An 18,882-nucleotide genomic window follows, 5' to 3' on the forward strand; every position below is an offset into this window, starting at 1 on the left:
AATTCCATGCATTGGATTTCTACACTTCTACACTTTCACACAGTCTTCATAGCAAGTAGAGTAGAGGATCTTGATCAGACTGAAGTAAATATGGAGGAGGGGTTAGAGCAAAGAAACATCAGTTAAATAGCACTAAATCTCAGGACCAGATGTCATTCACCTGAGTCTGGAAGGAGCTCAGGTGTGAAGCTGAAGATGTTGGGCCAGGTGCATCACTATTGCAAAGGGCCATGGTGCTGCAGGGCAGATCATCCCTTCAACTCCAGCTGCAAAAGGGGCTTCATGGGGTTCCTGAGAGCTAGTGACCAGTGGGCTTGATTTCCATCTCTGGTGGGACAGTAAAGGCTGGGATAAAGAGTAAAGTCACTAAACATATGGGCAAACTCATAAGGGCAAATCTCTTGCAGAGTCAGCCAGGCTGTGCAAGGGGAAAACTGGAATTCTGCCGGACTTCTGAGAGAGTAGCTCCAGCCAGAGAGATCCCACAACCATAATACGCATGGATGCCCAAAAGCCTTTGGCTAAATGCTTTTAATGAAATAACTTTGTAGGGGGACTGGAGGAAACCCTCTTCTAGGGGTGGGGAGTTGGTTAAAATACGGATAGGTCGTTTTCAGTCCAGAGGAGAGTCAGCAGTGGCCTCCCAAGGGACCTCTGCTAGGACCCACTTTATTCTACATTGTTCTCAGTGACCAGGACGAGGGAGCGCGCCGTGAACTCTCAAAGCTTGAAGGTGACATTAGGTCAGCCACTGGACTGATAGCAACTGTCTTCTGTGTTTTTATAAGATTGTTAAAACTTTAATTGCAATAACAATAAATTCTTGGCTTCACATACAAAGTGTGCTTCCTTTTGCTGTAACAGGCTTTTGAGTGTACCACAGCTCCACCACACACACACAGAACCACCACGAGACTTGGCAACACCTGAATACGGTAAGATATTGTTTGGATCACAAGTCCCACAGAAGTGGGTCTCAAAGCAAGGAGATTGAAGAAACTCTTGCTGCATGGTGGCAGGCGTACGTAATACATCTGTTGACAGTTCTCCCGGGCTGCCTTGAGAGACAGGGAAAACCCAGGAATGTTTGTCAAACCCAGTGCTCAACCCTGAAACCCTAGGAAGGGCGCTCAGCCTGGCTAAGGCGGCTTCTGTTGTGTAGGTCACACCATCAAAATCTTATCAGGTAACCTGTAAAGCACTGCCAACCATTCAATTCTCAGTCTGACTTGGAAAACATATGGTATTTTTTGTTATTTTTCTGTAATTTCCCTTGGGTATTCATGTGCCCATTTAGGCTTCAGTAAAGGCCAGTGTTCCTTGTTTGTCCTCAGTAATGACAGCTTTATGTAAGGGAAAAAAAAGCAGGATTTATTGTGGCCCTTCTTAGCCCCTCCTGGGACAGTGGATGCTACAGACCTGGAAGGAAGGCACTGGCTGCAACCAGCACTGCTACCGATGATTTTATTTTGCTTTAAGTGCATAGGACTGCTTCGCCTCTCTGCTTTCTAATCTAACTCTTCAAATAAATGGAAATCAAAACAGGGGGAGGTATGGGGAGCAGGCAGAATATTCTGGAGTGAAACCCACCCCAACTATCTGCTTTAGGGTGATCTGAGCCACTCTTCTCCAGGATCTGTCTTGACTAGATCTCCTCCTGGGTGATAGGAGCTTAAACAGCCCGTGCATGTGGAGGCACCTCATTTCAGGCCTGAGTGGTGGGAGCTGGCTCTGCTGCTGCTGCGATACAGGACGGTGGAGCTGCCGTGGCTGAGCTGGACCCACTCACTGACCTGAACCCTTTTTGCACAGAATTCTGCTCCCATTGTGACCTGATGGTAACATGAGCCCGGTGCTGCTGCAGTGATACTGCCCAGGCTCCGTTTCTAGGGGGGGGGGGGGTTTGCTTTGAGCACATGAACCATCCCAGGTGCTGTGATTCTGCAGCACCCAGAGTGGGCTGGTTACGGTCCCTGGGAAGGGAAACGTACAGTGGCTTTCGGCTCCCGCAACACGAATCACAGCTTTTGGATTTGCCTTGTTCCAGCTGGAAATGTCCCCTGGCTGGAGCGAGAGGGCTTTGCCATACGCCCAGGTCCCTAGCCACTTCACAGTCTTAGCAAGTCTGGCTGCAGATGTAAAAAACTTGAATAAACGGCTATTGCACATCTGTAGAGCTATGCTCTAGTGCATGCTGACACACCAGCGGCTAGCTGGCTGAGCATATCTAGGAACTGTTATATTTTCCCTGCAGTGCTGGCCAGGAGGATCAACTCCCTCGTTCTGACAGGAGCTCTGGGTCCAGCCGACCGAGTGCCATGGTGAAGGTGGGAAACTCTTACCTCCACACGTCCATTGCTATGTCCTTCTTGTCTAAATAGAAGGGCCATTACCTTTGGACCCTAAAGCAGTAACAGCTGCAGCATTATTGACCAGGAATGTGTAGAAGACTGTAGATACTGCAACACTCCTTCATACAGCAAAGAAAATGCTGTGGGCTTAGAAACAGGGCATACATCATCAACTGCATAAGAAGAGTTTAAAGGTTCCAGATTCTCAGCAGTCAAATGGATGACAGGACACAGTAGAGAGAATCTAAACTATTTCACACCAGCTGTTCTACCATATGCAAAACTTCTTGGGTCTTCTGTGTCCTACATCAATACCTTCTTGGAGTGAGAAGTTTGTATAGCCCTCTGCGGATCTGTTTAGTTTTTACACTGTAAATAATGGGGTTTAGCACAGGGGCACAAGGAGGTAGATATTGGCCATGAGGACATGAATGAGAGGAGAGGCAGGTTTCCCAAACCTGTACACCATGGACAAGCCAATCATTGGGATATAATAAATCAGAACAGCACAGATATGAGAGACACAGGTGTTCAGAGCCTTGAGACGCTCTTCCTTAGATGTGATACTCAGCACAGTCTTAACAATCATGGCATAGGACAGGGTGATAAACAGCAGGTCTAGCCCAAAGGTGACCACAACGATAAATAAGCCATACATGCTATTCACCTTGATATCTGCACAGGGCAGCTGGAGTAAGTTGGGGTGCAAACAGAAGGCGTGAGCCAGCACGTGGGACCTGCAGAATGACAGCTTCTTCAGAAGTATCGGCAAGGGGAGCAAGAGGCTAACGCTCCTCGCCGTGAGCCCCAGCCCGATGACACCCATCCTGGGGTTGGTCAGGATGGATGTGTACTGCAAGGGGTTGTAGATGGCCACAAAGCGATCAAAGGCCATGGCCCACAGCACCCCAGAGTCCAGGATGGAGAAGCAGTGAATGAAGAACATCTGGGTGAGGCAGGCATCAATCCTGATCTCCCGTGAATCAAAGACCATCACGCTCAGCACTGTGGGGAGCGTAGACACCGACACACCAAGCTCTGCAACAGCCAGCATGCACAGGAGGAGGTACATGGGCTCGTGGAGGCTACGCTCTGCTTTGATGACAAAGAGGATTGCGCTATTTCCCAGGATGGAAATAATATACATGCAGCAGAAAGGGATGGCGATCCACACATTCCCACTTTCTACTCCTGGGATTCCTGTTAGAAGGAAGGTAGAAGGTCTAAGGAAGCTACTGTTGATCATTTTTCTAGTGCAGCATCTTCATCCTGTCGAAGATCAAGAAGCAGATCCCACTCACCCTACAAAAGAATTCACAGAAATCGTAGAAGAGTAATCATGACATAAAGCAAAGATTTCTTCACATCTCTCTTATTGTGGTGGTGGGGATCCAGATTTCTGAGTGTGCTGAAACAGCAAGAGGGCATTTTACCTTTGTGATCAGTTGTTGGCATGGGGAACTACAGCTCCCAAAAGTTTGTGAAGATGAACGGACACAGTACCTAGTTGATGGTTGAATTATGGGCTTCTCTATGCCAGGACACAGAGAGCTGTTTATTAGGTGTGATACCTCACTGACCTGCACCAGAGGGCAAAAAGACTTGAGAGGTGGTGTCCTGGATGAAGGGGGAAAGCAGACTTGGATCTCATAGAGCAAGGCCACCTCTGGACTTGGGAGTTCACTGGTCCTTGCTCCGGCTTTTCCTTACCCTCTAGAAGAGCAAGACCACGCAGACACCCAGGCACTGCCAGGCGACCCCCTCCCCTGGGTCTGTGAGTGCGGCTTCCAGGGATTTATGACTGAGATTCCCATATCCCTTCTGTGCAGGTGTGTCCTGGTTTGGGCTGGAATAGAGTTAATGTTCCTTTTTGGGAACTAGAAGAGTGTTGTGTTTTGGATTTAGCATTGGGTTTGGTATGAGAAGAATGCTGATAGCACACTGATGTTTTCACCTGCTACTGAGATTTCAAGGAGTCTCCAACTCCCCACGTCCTGCCCGTGTGCAAGTGCACAAGAAGCAGGGAAGGAGCACGGCCCCAGCACCAGACCCAAACTGGCCAATGAAATATTCCATATCATGGAACATCATGCTCACTATATAGAGGAGGGGAGGTCGGGAAGGGGGTCTCTCTCTCTCTTGCTTCTGGGACTGTGATTGCAGGATCTTGGTATTTCGGGATCACTAGCCAGGAACGCGCTGGGTATTGGTCAGCGGGTGGTGAGCAATTGCATTGTGCATTGCCCGTTTATATTTTCTATTACTGTCATTTATTTTCATTTTATTACCATTATTAAACTGTTTCTACCTCAACCTGCGAATCTCTCTTTACCCCTCCAATTCCTCCCCCATTCCCAAGTTGGGGGGGAAGGTGGGTGAGCAGCTGTATGGTGTTTGGCTGCCAACCAGGCTCAAACCAAGACAGGGTGTTGCAGAGCATGTCTTCTCTGCTGGCTATGAACATCATTCTCATTTGAGATATCTCTCTTTTTTTAAAAAAAAAAAAAAAAAAAATTCTTTGCACCTCTCTTTCTTTCTTTCTCTAAATGAATATCAAACTTGGTGATCTTTTCCTTCCCCCAAAATAACCTTGGCAGCAAAGACCTGATATAAGTGCCTTTGGACCAAGTGATTTCTTCATCTTTGAGAGCTGTGCACAGCTGAGAACCCAGATAGCACAGCAACATTTTGCAGGATCCAGCCAACAAGCATTCACCAGCATGCTGCCAAAAAGCAGCATTGTGAGCATCTGCTCGCACAAGAGCGAAAGATTTTGGACTTGGATATTCTCATATGTACAAATGCAAGTGCTGTTTTCCAGTTTAAATGAAGTAAACAATAACCAAACCTCCCTCTCATAGGGAGGAGAGCGCTGGCAGCTCCCCGTGGTGCACAGGAACCACTTCTGCCTGCTGCAAAGAGAAGATTTCAGTCCTACTTACCCATCTTGCCAAGCAGTACGACAGGCAAGGGTTGTCCTTCCTTAGAGGTCACAGTCCCCTCACCTGGGTGCCGGTGCCTGCTGTGCAGCATCTCATCTGGTTGTCTGGACCCTGCTGATCACACTGGGAGCAGGCACTGCCAGAGGGCAGATTGTCTCACCCTGATGTCTACCCAGGTTTGATAAACAGTGCAAACAGCCCTCACTGACAAGAAAAGGGTCTGAGGGTAACAAGCTCTTCATTACATGCACACCCTCCCTTTAATAATCACTTCAATACTACAGTAACACTGACAAAATAATCTGAAATAATCTAACAGCCGACATGTGAAAAGCAGCCCTGAAAAAGCAGGTCATTTTGCCTTAAATATGGAGCAAGACCCAAATATGAGCTGCCTGAGCATCTTGCCTCCAGGCTGCCAGTGAGCACATCATTATATAGCCACTCCACACAATCCCCCAGGACTCCCAGGCTCACCAGATACTTCTGCTTTTTTTTTTCTTTTTTTTCTATTGATCCACTGTCTCAAAAGACATGATGCAAACACACTATTAAGAGCGAATACCAGTGTCAAGTGGGAGGCTACTGTGGGATTGTCTTGGGCTAGCACCAGGAGCTAAATAGAATTAGAAGCTAGGTGCGAAGTCAAAGCAGGACTTGATTGTGGTGTTGGCTTCTCATTTCAACAAGGAGACACCAGACAGGAGGAAATTTTCCTGGGAGGTCTTCTGTAGGCTGTAGGGGTGGGAAGGACAGATGTGAACCTGCCAAGAGGAGAGAGTGATGGTGGCAAGATGTCCCCTTCCTGGCAGCTGTGGCCTCAGGCACCACTGTCAGGAGATGGAACGCCTCAAAACACTGGGCTAACCATCAAAACATTCAGGCTTGGCCTTTTTCAGGAATGGGACAATTTGTTGCCTTTGGATTTCAAAGCACCACCCCAAGGTTGTACACCCCACCCCGCGTGAAAGTGTGTTTGTGTCCCTGGTTTAGGGACAGACCTCCTCGGCTTTCCCACCACTTTCTCCGGGCAGCTCACATGCAGCTTTAGCGTTGAACTGGGGGGCACTGCTGACCCCCTCCCACCCCAGCAACCGCCCCAGCCACACTCTGCAGTGATCCAGATGTCACAGCCAGCTTTATTTATTTACACAGAAGGGAATCTAGGGTAGGAGCCTAAGCTCTTTGTGCTGAGTATCTGATATTCTGCAGCAGTGATGGCTTGTATGCACACATGCCATAGGTCGCCAGGAGCTATATGAGTCAGCCAGTCACCTTTGCACATATGTGACCAGCAATGATCCCCTGCTGTCATTTCTTACTTAAAAAAAGCATATCTTAGAAGACCTCTCCCATTGCCACTAGAGGAGACAGCGTGGTGGAATGGATGGACATTGGTCATGAGGGCAGCTCACATGTTCTTAATGAAAATGAAAACAACAACATTTTTTGTGGACCCTGCAGAAAAATGGGGGTTCAACCTCATCAGAACAGTCGCAGGTGAGCATCAGTCCACAAGAAGTGGTGCAGCCCTGCTTTATGAAGTGGGTGCTCTGAGACAGGCTCTTAGATGAACTGCAGTCATATCTCTCCTCCTTTGGCTTCCCCTGCCTCTCATCTGCGGTACATGAAAAGCTACTTCCATTCTATCTGAAGAAAAAGGATAACTGAGTCGCAATTTAAGTATTCTACTGAAATGCTGCCAAAAAAATTTCATTCCTCGTTTTGGCTGCAGCCTAATATCTGCTTCATTTCAGCAGAAGTGCATGTTCTCCTCCCGGGGGTCCCCCTCCTGCTTCCCCACTGGTATCCAGCTCACGGAGAGATATCAGAGCCCGAGGCTCCCCGTGGGTGGCCACCATAGTCCAGGTTGCTCGGGAAGATAGAGCTCCAAGAAACACCAGGCCAGGCCAGAGATCTTCTCTCCAGCCACTAGTGCTCTTCAGTTTGCACTAAAAATAGAGCAAAAAGTCCATAACGTGCTTGAGTTTCGTAACTGGAGTTTGGATTGTCTGATCTTCACCTCATTCTTCTGCCTACCTTTCTCAGATGTAGAGCAGTGATTTTGTAAAGTGTGTTTCCCTGGTTTTTGGGAGATATCGTGGTTTAATCCCAGCCAGCAGCTCAGCACCGCACAGCTGCTCGCTCACTCTTCCCTGCTCCCAGTGTGATGGAGAGGAGACTCATAAAAAAAAGTAAAACTCATGAGTTGAGATAAGAACAGTTTAATAAATAAGATAAAATACAATATAATAATAATAATAGTAATGAAAGGAATATAACAAAGAGGAATAAAACCCAAGAAAAGACAAGAAATGCACAATGCAATTGTTCACCACTTGCTGATTGATGTCCAAGCAGCGATTGGCCCCTCCCAACCAACTCCCCCCCGTTTATATACTGGGCATGACATCCTATGGTATGGAATAGCCCTTTGGCTAGTTGGGGTCATCTCTTCTGGCCGTGCCCTCTCCCAGCTCCTTGCGCACCTCCTTGCTGGCAGAGCATGGGAAACTGATAAATCCTTAACTTAAGTTAAGCATGACTAAACAACTGAACAACTAAAACATCCTTGTGTTATCAACATTATTCTCATACTAAATCCAAAACACAGCACTGTACCAGCTACTAGGAGGAAAATTAACTCTATTCCAGCTGGGATCCTCTATCCCAGCCGTCAATCCTGTTAACAACAATCTCCCTTTGGTAGGTCACTCCAAATAATAGCATCAGCAATGATTTATGATATTTTTGAAAGGATTTATATTTACCTAGGACTTCTTTTCATTACAAAAAAAAAAAATTAATGCTTAAAATTGGATTCTACCCATTTCCTTCTACAAGGACCATCACCATTCCCATTCAGCACCTTCCCACAGAATCATAGAATCATTTAGGTCGGAAAAGACCTTTAAGATCATCAAGTCCAACCATAAACCCAACACTGCCAAGTCCACCACTAGACCATGTCCCTAAGTGCCATGTCTACACATCTTTTAAATACCATCACGTAGTCCACACTCTTCATATAATGAGAGCTGCTGCAGGAAGACCTTTTGGAAATACCCAGCCTTACAGTGTAATTATTTTAATCATGAGAAGATATTTTTTTTTTAATATTGAAAGAATTTTAACAGTGAGGAGTTTAACTTCTGGGAGGGATGAACTCTCCATCTCCCCATGGTGTAGAAACCAGACTGAATATCTTTATGCCAAGTTTCATCACATAATAGATGAAAACTCCTGGACAGTGATAATAAAAGAGACTATCTAGTGATTTCTGCAAGAATGCATTGTTTAAACTCCAGGCATTGTGGAAAGGTTCCTTGCTGAACAAATAGTCACAGTGTTAACTGTTGTTAAATTTACCAGCATCAGCAGTAAATTATGAGCACAGTTTAAGGCACATGCATATGGGTCGGGTTCCCTTTTGCTGGAAAAGGAGGACCACCCTGTCCTGGAGTTTCTTGTTTCTCATCCCATAAACAATGGGGTTTAACATGGGGGGCACTAACAGGTAGAGATTTGCCACAATTATATGGACGTGGGGAGGAACGCTTTGCCCAAACCGGTGGGTGAGGAACGTGAAGAGGGCAGGGACATAGAAGGCAAGGATGATACAGACATGAGATGTACAAGTGCTGAAGGCTTTAAGTTGCGCCTGTCTGGATGACAGCCTCATTACCACCCGCAGGATCATGGTGTAGGACACAGAGATGAGGATCACATCAGAGCCTGTCACTATGAAAACCACGAGGAGGCCATAAATGACATTGACTCTGGTGTCCCCACATGCCAGCTTCACCACAGCCATGTGCTCACAGTAGGAGTGGGAGATGACGTGATGCTGGCAGAAGGGCATCCTGTGGAGGAGGAAGCATATGGGACTCACCAGGAGGACCCCACGCACCAGCACCAGGCCCCCGAGGGCCACCACCACGGGCACGGAGAGGATGCTGGAGTGCCGCAGCGGGCGGCAAATAGCGACGTAGCGATCCAAGGCCATGGCCATGAGCATGCCTGACTCCACCGACGAGAAGGTATGGATGAAGAACAACTGAGCAAGGCAGGAGAGAAACCCAATCTCCCCGGAGCCCAGCCAGAAGATGCCAAGCATTTTGGGTAGCATGGATGTTGATAGGACCAGGTCAGTGAACGCCAGCATGGCCAGGAAGAGGTACATGGGCTGGTGCAGGCTCGGCTCTGTCTTTATAATGAGGAGAAGGGTGATGTTCCCCAGCACAGCAATGGCATACATGATGCAGAAGGGGAAGGCAATCCAGAACTGCTCCTTCTCCAGCCCAGGGATACCAACGAGTAGGAAATACGGAGGGTGGAAGAAGGCAGTAGAGTTCAGAGACATGAAACCCTTCTTGTCTCTTGCCTACACTGAGGGCTCTTTTGTCCTGTAAAAAAGCATCAAATACCCTCAACCTGCTCTGGTCAGTGGCAGACAGACACTGGCATGAGGTATGGTCTAGAAGCTCAAGTTCCCCACACGGCCATGCCTGTAAGAGCGGCTTGTTCCAGTTCAGGAGAGCACTGCTGAAACAAGTGTCCTGCCGGTTTCCCCCACGAGTGCTCTGTCCCCCTTGGTGGAGCCGTCCTGGAGCATGCAGGCTGGGTTCCTCCTGGGTCAAACTGGACGGGAAATCTACCTGAGATGCACACCTGATACTCCCCAGTGTCCGAAGGGTGTCCAGCCCAGGAGACTGGGTGAAAGTTGGTCTGAAGTAAACCTTCTTGAAATGGGCACAGTGGGGATATGAAGTCATCAGCGCCAGCCGTAGAGCTCTGCAGAAATTTTTAACAGCACAGAACTGCTAGCCAGTGTGAAGAGAAGCAACAAGTGCTTGCCTCAGTCAAGAAACCTCCAATTTCAGGGCTAAAACCTGAGCCAGTGCCACAATATTTGACACCACACCCCCCCCCTACAAACAGTGCTCCAGTGATGTCCATTCTCCCCCCGCCAAACAGACTGCATCTCACTCAGCCCCTGCACATTGCTCAGCTCATGGGGTTTCTCTAATACCTGGGAAAAAGGATTCCTTGAAGAGCCCTGCAGCACAGATTAGGCCAATGTTCCTGACCTGATAAGACCCTTCAGAAATCTTCCTGGGGCTGACGGCAAGCTGCAGGAGGGAGCAGAGGGACAGAGTGGACAACAGCAGCTTCCCGAGGATCCAGTTCCAGCCAAGCTGGCTCCAGCAGCGGGCTCTGCTCCTGCCACATCCCGAGGGAGATTCCACACTGCAACCAGCGCAGCCCAGCCCAGCTTGGCCACCAGTCACCCTCTGGAGCTGGGCTGGCGGGGCTGTGCTTGAAACCTTACAGGTACTGTGGCTTGGGGTCACCTGCATTCTGGGAGACGCTTCCTGGGGTTTTTTACCATGTGGCTGTAAACATCTTAGGAATTGAAATTCCTGATATTTTTCTATCTTCATTCCACCTCCTTCCTGCCAGCTGCCTCTGGTGGTGCTGCCTTACCTAAAGTGTCATTCCTCCACGGAGAACAGTGGGACAGAGAATGCGACTGCCAGGCAAAGGCAATGTGAGAGACAGGAGCGTGCCTGCAAGCTCCACTGACTGGGGGCTGTTCGGCACTTGCTGCTGCTGCTCAGGAGCAGCCGTGGCAGAAAAGGCAACAAATTACTGCCCGAACCCCAAATACTCACCTGCCTCCTGCAGGTTTCCAAGCGGGGAGTCTGCACTGTAGAAAGCAGGAGATATTTATCTACTGGACAGATAAATCCCAGCAGGGAGCTTTGCATTTCCCCTGCTACTTAATGTGTAGTTAGAGAGAGAAAAAGAGACAGTTTTTAACCCTCTCGGTGCTGATGACCTCATAGACACAACTGCATTTTGCCCAGTTTTGTATCTGTTTTCTTGCAGTGTTTTTATTCACAGGACTGTGTTTGTAATTAAAATTGCATCAGCATGAATTATGAAGTACTTTCCAAACAACAGCAATCTACCCTTTCTCTACAACATTTCATCCATAGCTCTAGTACAGGCTTAGAGAGGGAAGTCAGTAACGTCATCCCCATTGCAGAGATGGAAAACGGGGAAATAACAAGGGGCAGATCTGAGAGCCCTCTACATGTTTGTTAAGTAACATCCCTGTGCTGTCTTTGTGCATTTCCCACAGTATCGCATCTCTGTGTCAAATCTTTGGCAATGCCAGTTTAAATTAAAAAGCAAGTTGCGCAAATAAAACCCCCTTCCATTACTGGGGAACCGTATCAAAGCCCGAGGCAGCCTGCTGAGAGAGTCTGGGACAGCAGAAATGGCAGAGTGTGGGAAGGGGAGTGGACAAGACAAGATAAGACAAAACTTGGAGATTCCCCAGGAGATCCTCCAGGAGATCTCCGACAACCCATGTGACTCCTTGTTGCCTCTGTTGCCACCTCCAGGCTCTTGCGACTGCCACTCCTCTCCCCATCGCTGTGCAAACCACACTCCCACCCTGACCTCCCCCAATCCTTCCCTCTCCTTGTCCCACCCCTTCCCTTTTCAATCCCTTTTGCAAGTGAACCCGGCTCTTTCCTCACTTTCCCAGCCAGGTCCGAGCTCAGTGGGTCCAACCCCACCTCTGGCTCTTGGCTCACCGAGGAGACGTGGGTTCAGACGCCCCGTGCTCTGGTTGGGGTTCTCCTTCTGTTGAAGGACAGAGGTGACCTGGGGCCTCAGCGATGGACGTTTTGGCTGGAGAGCAGTTGTTACAGTCATCGGCGAAGCACACGTTGAGAAAGAAGGCACGTTCCCTCTCTTCCCCAGCAAAGCAACGCTATGTGACTAAAGTTTGGAAAACAATATGGAGAGCGAGAATCCCACGCAGTTTTCATCAGTACCCAGGAGGAATTCATCATGCCTCCCTGCTCTGAGGCTCTATTAACTGTCTTTCTGAGAAATAGACGGCTGGGAAATATAAGAGAGCATTTTCAAGATGGTTCATTCATTTTTCTTTATTAATTTTTCTCTCAGCACAAAATAAAAAAAAAAAAAAAAGGAACATATGGAGAATGAGCAGGAATCATTTCTCAATGTCATGGCCCTCTGAAAAGAGTTTAGATCCATAGCGTGCCACTGAAAAATTCATTCATGCTTCCCAAATCACATTAGGCAGGTACAGATTGTTTTCATTTTTATGAAAATTTTTTACCCTTCTAAGCTCTAATAAAACAGAATATGACAAAAATGACAGGGGGCAAAATTGCCTTTAAGTCCCAGATGGCAACTACTCGTAACTCACTTAAATGAAAGTATTTATTTTGAAATAAAATGTGCTTTAATTTAGCAGAAATGGTTATAGGAAGATGTGTTTCATAGAGACCGAAACTATACAAGCACAGACTACAAAAAAGACACCCATTTCATTCTCAGTGTTAGTTGGTAATTGGAAGAAACTGCAACAAACTCTGCCAAATATTGCTGTCATTTGAAGACCCTGATGCAAGACAGCATGTCTTTGGTAAGATACATCTTTTAGCACAACTAGAAGTTCTGGACAAGATGCAAGAGCCCCTGAGTGCAGCACTTAGCCCTGTCTCCTATCCTCCTCGGTGGGACTCATTGTTCACTGCCTGCTTTCCACGTATTTCTGTTTTTCTCAAATAATTTATTTTTCAAAGCTAAACTTGCTTATATTATGCCAGCATGTACAGGAGCAACAGGAGCACATGCCAAGCAAAGGAAGGTTGCCCAGAGGGGTTGTGCTGCCTCCATCCTTGAAGGTTTTTAGTACCCAGCTGGATAAAACCCTGAGCAAACTGGCCTAACACTAAATGAAACTTCTCCCTACAAATCTTCCACCATCAAACATAGTGTGAATCAGTGTAGATTTACATGATCTATAATTTTTATTTTTCTCTTTCTTCCTTCTCTAGAAGTTCCTCCTGGTATTCATAGTTTTGAGCTCTGGGTTGACCTCTCTGGACAGTGATCTGCTAGGCCCCCAAAGTATTACCCCACAGTCTACTGGGCACTTGCTAATCCACACCTAGATCCCCTGTCTGCACTTGGGCCCCTGTACAAAAAAGACATCAACAAAGTGGAGAGAGCTCAGCTGAGGGCTCCCAGGGTGGCTGGGGTTGGAACAATACTCCATAAGGAGAGGCTTAGGAAAATAGGCTTATTCATCCTGGAAAATAAAAGGGTTTGGGAGGACTCACAGCTGATCAGCCTTCCTCTACCCTTAGCTAGAAGATAGAGCCAAGCTCCTCACAGTGTGGCATGGCAGGAGAATGAGAGAAAACAAACATAAGTCAAAACAAGAGATGTCCAAACTGAATAGAAGAAGAAGCTTTTTCACAGTAAGAACAATCAAGCACTGTAGCAGAGACCCAGAGAGGTTGTGCAGCACCCATCCCTGGAAGCTTTCAACACTGAACTGGATAAAGTCCTGAGCAACCTTGCCTGACCCCAGACCTGCCCTTGCTTTGAGCAGGAGGTTGGATTAGAGATGTCCTGAGGTCTCTTCCAACCTGAATTACCCTGTGATTCTGAGATACGGGTGGAGACATCAGTGTTCAGGAGCACCTGGGCCTCATGATGGAGTGGAGATCAGCCACCTTACTAGTACCTGGTGCTGCTCTAGTCGTCTGTGAAGGGTCCTGCCGTGCAAGGCTTTGTGCACCACTGCCTCGTGTAGTGAAAGCCAGTGTTCAGATTAGAGCTCACACACCCCTGGCACCTCTCACTGGAGGAATCCCAGGGGCTGTTGCGGTGGGAACAACCAACACGTCCCCGTGCATGCCAATGCAGCCACCTCAAGGATGAAGACCACAATTCATGATAACCAGCAACAAGGTAAGAGTTTAAACCAAGAGGAGAAAGAAGAGATTGCTTGTTTCTTTCTATTTATAAAGGAAACAGATTTATTTTTAAAAAGACAAAGAACATTTGGGAAAAAAAACTAGACCTGAACACTCTTTGAATCTGTACGTTTCTTTGTAAAATCCTGTTGTACAACATTCTTTCCCAGGATCTTTAACCTTTTTCCAAAATATGAAGTGGTGTCTCCATTCTTGGAGATATTCAAAAGCTGTCTGGACACCGTCCTGGGCAACCAGCTCTAGCTGGCCCTGCTTGAGCTGGTGGTTGGACAAGATGACCTTCAGAGGTGCCTCCAACCTCAACCATTCTGTGATTCTGTGATGGTGTGAAAACAAATGTAGTTTGCTTTCAGACCTTCTTCATTGGCCCAAAGGCTTGGTGGCTTTCATTGTATTAAAAGTTTTGTAGTAGTGTCCCACTGGTAGAAAAGTCGTAAGAATAAAGAGAAGAAAGGCTGTCAGGTACTCTGTTTCTTGGGGAATACCTATGAAATATAAAAAAAAGTTTGAAAGCTGAAGGTCTTGAAGTTAATTCATAACTTCTTAGGAATTCCAAGCATTTGTGAAGTCAAAGATATGAAACACCTTTGACTTAGAAATACTACCTCCTTTGGCTTGGAAGTATCACTAACATTTATAACCTGCTTATTTTTTCTCTTGAGAGGTTGTCAGTTTATTTAATATGATTATTAATTGAGATTATTTTTACAATTGCTACCAATAACTCTGGGTCTGAAATTTTTCCAGACCATCAGCTATAAGGAGGCTAAGCTGTCTTGACTGAACACCCAGTAGGTCATTGATATCTCTTGCTGCAATTATTTTACTTAGAGATCAATGTTACAGACAGTTTCTGGCAAAAATTTTGCTAAAATGTTTTTGGAAAGTGAATGTATCATAAGTGGAAACCATGAATTAACTAAATCATTCAAAAAACACTGTGGCATTCACTCAGCTCTGCCACTGTTATGGGTGAGACGGGAACAAAGAAGTGCAATGTCATAGTTTGCTGAGCCACTTTTCCTTCGCATTGTGTTACCTGCTGGATCAGAGCTGGATTTAGATCAGTGTATTAGATTCTTTTCAAGTTTGGTGAGGGTAAACACTCTTGGAAGGAGTTTACAATTGCTATTTACTTTTTGCCTTGTGGTAACACCTCAGTCTCCTACCAGGTACTAGGCGCCGTACAAATAGAGGACAGTCCTGCACCAAAGACTTTAAGTATAAAACAAGATGAGCTGGTGTGAGGATACGGGAGACAACGGCCGAGCACAAGTCACTGGGCAGTTCTGTTGTTGTATATATGAATTAAATTCAGGATCCTCCTCTGTATCTGTTTGGTCCTCACCCCGTAGATGATGGGGTTGAGCACAGCGGGCACCAGGATGTAGATGTTCCCCATGGTGATATGGACCAGTGGAGCCAGGTCCTTCCCAAACCTGTGCACCACGGACAGCCCAATCAGGGGCACGTAGAAGGCCAGGACCACGCAGATATGGGCAATGCAGGTGCTGAACACCTTGAGCCTCTCCTTCCACGACGCCAGCCGCAAGACAGCCTTGAGGATCAGGACGTAGGAGAGGCAGATGAGGACGGCGTCCAGCCCCATGACCAGCAGGATGGCGGTGAGGCCGTACACCACGCTGGGGGTGGTGTTGGCACAGGCCAGGTTCATCACATCCTGGTGCAGGCAGAAGGAGTGTGACAGCACCCGGGAGCTGCAGAAGGGAAGGGGCAGGAGGAGCAAAGGCAAAGGCAGGAAGAAGATGACTCCCCTGGCCATGGCTACCAGCCCTATTTTCACTGTCGCAGCGTTGGTGAGGATGGCAGGGTGTCTCAGTGGGTGGCAGATGGCCACGTACCGGTCCACAGCCATGGCCAGGAGGACAGTGGACTCGATGGCCGAGAGGGTGTGGATGAGGAACATCTGGACAAGACAAGCGCCGAAGCTGATCTCCCTGGTGTTGAACCAGTAGAAGGAGAGGGCGCGTGGCACCGTGGATGTGGACAAGGCCAGGTCGATGGCAGCCAGCATGCAGAGGAAGAAGTACATGGGAGCGTGCAGGCTGGGCTCCGTCTTCACGATGAACAGCACGGCGCAGTTGCCTGTGACCGCCAAGATGTACATGGAACACAGAAGGATCGCCATCCAGAAGTGGGCAGCCTCCAGCCCCGGGATGCTGGCCAAGATGAAGGAGGGTGGGCTGAGGTCAGAGCTGTTGGGGAAGGGCATGGCATGTGGGGTGGAAAGCAGTCATGCTATGCCACGGCACATCCTCTGCTGCAAGGGAAAGAGAAACAGCAGCTTTATAAATCCCTTCCCATGTGAATCCCGTGCGGCTGTGCCTGTGAAATGCAAGGGAATCTCAGAGTTGCCATACTGATACAGAGAGCTTCTCTCTATTTCTCTAGCCTGCTATGCCTATATGCAACAACACATGCAGCCACAAAATGGTGGCACTTGAATTTGAACAGAAATTTTCTGAATTCTTTTAAATGTCGAACACTGTAAAATCAACATTTTAAATTATAAACCCGACAGCTGAACTTGTTTTCTATTCTTGTCAAGGGGAAAAATAAATAAATAAATAAATAAATAAATAAATAAATAACGACCAAAAAACCAAACAAACAAAAAAAAACCAAACAAATTTTTAGTCTTCTTGTTAAACTTCAGTTCTGCTTGAGTTTTTCCACATGTGCTGCCCTGCCCCATCAGAAATGTCCTCTGTGAAACTGGCTGTGCTGCATCCCATGGTCCACCACATCCAAGTACTGCAGACACGCACAGAGAGACACGCACATTTATTTGTTTGAACACAAAGATTGGATTTTTATCCTTTCTGCCTGAAAACACATATGAAAATACCAGAATATCTGCAGAGAAAAAAATCTAATTGTTCACCTTATTCTGTAGCTGTAAAATTTCCAGGAGCGCTGTGATCCAAGGAGAACGGCCAGGAACTTGTGCAAAAGCCCTTGATTTAGGTGTCTCTCTATTCTCAGGGATCAGATTTTTAAAAATATCGGGGTTTAAGAACTGTTGGGATGGAGCGTCGCAGGCTGGTGCGAGGGCGGTGTTGGATCCCCTGCGCAGGCAGCCTTGGCAGGGGACAGGGGTGCAGACCCTGCCGGCTCGCAGCCCCCCGACCAAAGAGCAGGGAGGGATTTTCTCGAGGCCCCCCATTAACGCGGGATTTCACCTCTCCATCCCCGTGCAGAGAGTCAGCCGCCGGCCGTGCCTGCGCTGGGATGAGCCCAGCCCTGCCCCGTACAGACGGCACGAGGCCGAGCACGGAGCTGCCACCTGCAGTGCTACCGAGCTTCCTGATTATTTCCTCCATGCCCTATCTGTGTAAAACAAGGATGAAAAATGTTTTTATGGTGAGCTCTGCAGTCTGTTAATACAGATAATACATTTAACTGCACATCTGTGGTAAGGCCCTTATCCTAAAATAACAATCATGATTTATTTTCCTGATGTGCAGTTTTTCCATTTTGAATCTCTAAAAAAATAAGACTCGTACTGTAGCTTTTTATACACAATTTACGAACAACGTAGTTGGACTGGTACTGTGAAGCTGCCTAAAAGCTATTCTAGTGATGAAATTTTCAGCAAACCACTTACATTAAGATGCAAGCTGAATGAACAAAGCACTTCAGTAATTGCCAACAAGTATCTGAGCCAACTTACCTGCCAGCCACTGAGGTGTAATTACCATATGAGTCTCACTGTAAAATATCTGCCATCCTATTCATTTCTTTTGAGAGAATGTGGTTGTGAGAGACAGACACACAAAGTAAATGATCCCTGGATGCTTCAGTTCCTCTTTAGATGTTTGGCACTGATAAATGCACCAACATTTTCAGAAATGACTAATGATTTTGAATTGCTGGGGGAATGAAGACCAGGTACTGTAAGGACCTTGCTTTCTGTAGAGATGAAAACTGGATCTGTGTCTTTAAAAACACCATTAAAAGCAGATATATTTTCCTAGGGTGACCCTCCCACCAGCAAGCTCCAGTGACTGCATTTACCAAGAGATAAGCACATTCAGCCAGCAAAACCATCCAAGCCAGAGGACCACGAGCAGCAGCCACAGAAGCTGATCTCAGTAAACACTCGTAAACAACAACCAGACTTGTCCCATGGAGCCAAAACTGTCCTGAGACCAACTTCCCAGGTTGGAGCAGGCAATGGGACAGTCTTCACCATCTGAATCCAGATCTGCACTGCTCCCTCCTGCGATGTGGCAGTTAGAGGGGAGTATATATATCCTCCCTCAGAAACCCTCTGAGCCATTATAAGTGTGTAGCCATTTATCCATAACATCTCAGCAGAAAAAAAGTATACATCAAGACAAAATGCTACTTCAGAAGGAAAAGAGGAAAGAAAAACCAAAACCACAAGGCATCACTTAAACTCAAAACATTTTTGAATAAAAATTAAAATTAATCTTAACTGACAGTTTGATCAAATGCATTTTGTTTCTGTTTGGTTGGTTGTTTTTTTGTTTGGTTGGTTGGTTTTTTTTTTTTCCCTAGCTAATTGTCATCACTCTGCTATTTTATAAATATGCTCAGGTCCCATCTAAGTCAGTCACACTGGTCAGGCACTTGCTGCTTTTGGGGTTATACAAGCTATGCCTGTACTAAAGTGAGCAGGACCTGGCTGGAGCCTCATCCCACCTCCATCCACACCATTAACCCATTCCTCACCTCCGGAGACATCCCTGGCAGCTGCCAGCACCCAGG

The 18,882-nt window shown here is 47.1% G+C and overlaps 4 protein-coding genes across 4 annotated transcripts in view; 1 reads left to right on the forward strand and 3 right to left on the reverse strand.

The window, feature by feature from the left end:
• The window catches only part of LOC116963254 (olfactory receptor 51E2-like), a 49,839-nt gene that overhangs the window by 1,204 nt on the left and 29,753 nt on the right, over nt 1-18,882 (forward strand). The gene's annotated exons all lie outside the window — the stretch shown is intronic.
• Nucleotides 2,737-3,626, reverse strand: LOC104359700 (olfactory receptor 51G2-like). The gene has a single exon (XM_032999383.2). It carries the CDS (start codon nt 3,595-3,597, stop codon nt 2,737-2,739), a length of 861 nt encoding a protein of 286 aa, XP_032855274.2. The 5' UTR covers nt 3,598-3,626.
• Nucleotides 8,679-9,713, reverse strand: LOC104362592 (olfactory receptor 52R1). Its single transcript, XM_042792083.1, is given in 1 exon segment — nt 8,679-9,713. A coding segment is annotated over 1 exon segment (1,035 nt).
• On the reverse strand, nt 14,883-16,482 carry LOC104362593 (olfactory receptor 51E2). Its single transcript, XM_032999382.2, has one exon. The coding sequence runs from the start codon at nt 16,358-16,360 to the stop codon at nt 15,404-15,406; it is 957 nt and encodes a 318-aa protein (XP_032855273.2). The 5' UTR covers nt 16,361-16,482; the 3' UTR covers nt 14,883-15,403.

Source organism: Tyto alba, unplaced genomic scaffold, assembly GCF_018691265.1.
Source record: "Tyto alba isolate M040663 unplaced genomic scaffold, T.alba_DEE_v4.0 Super-Scaffold_2, whole genome shotgun sequence".
NCBI lineage: Eukaryota > Metazoa > Chordata > Aves > Strigiformes > Tytonidae > Tyto > Tyto alba.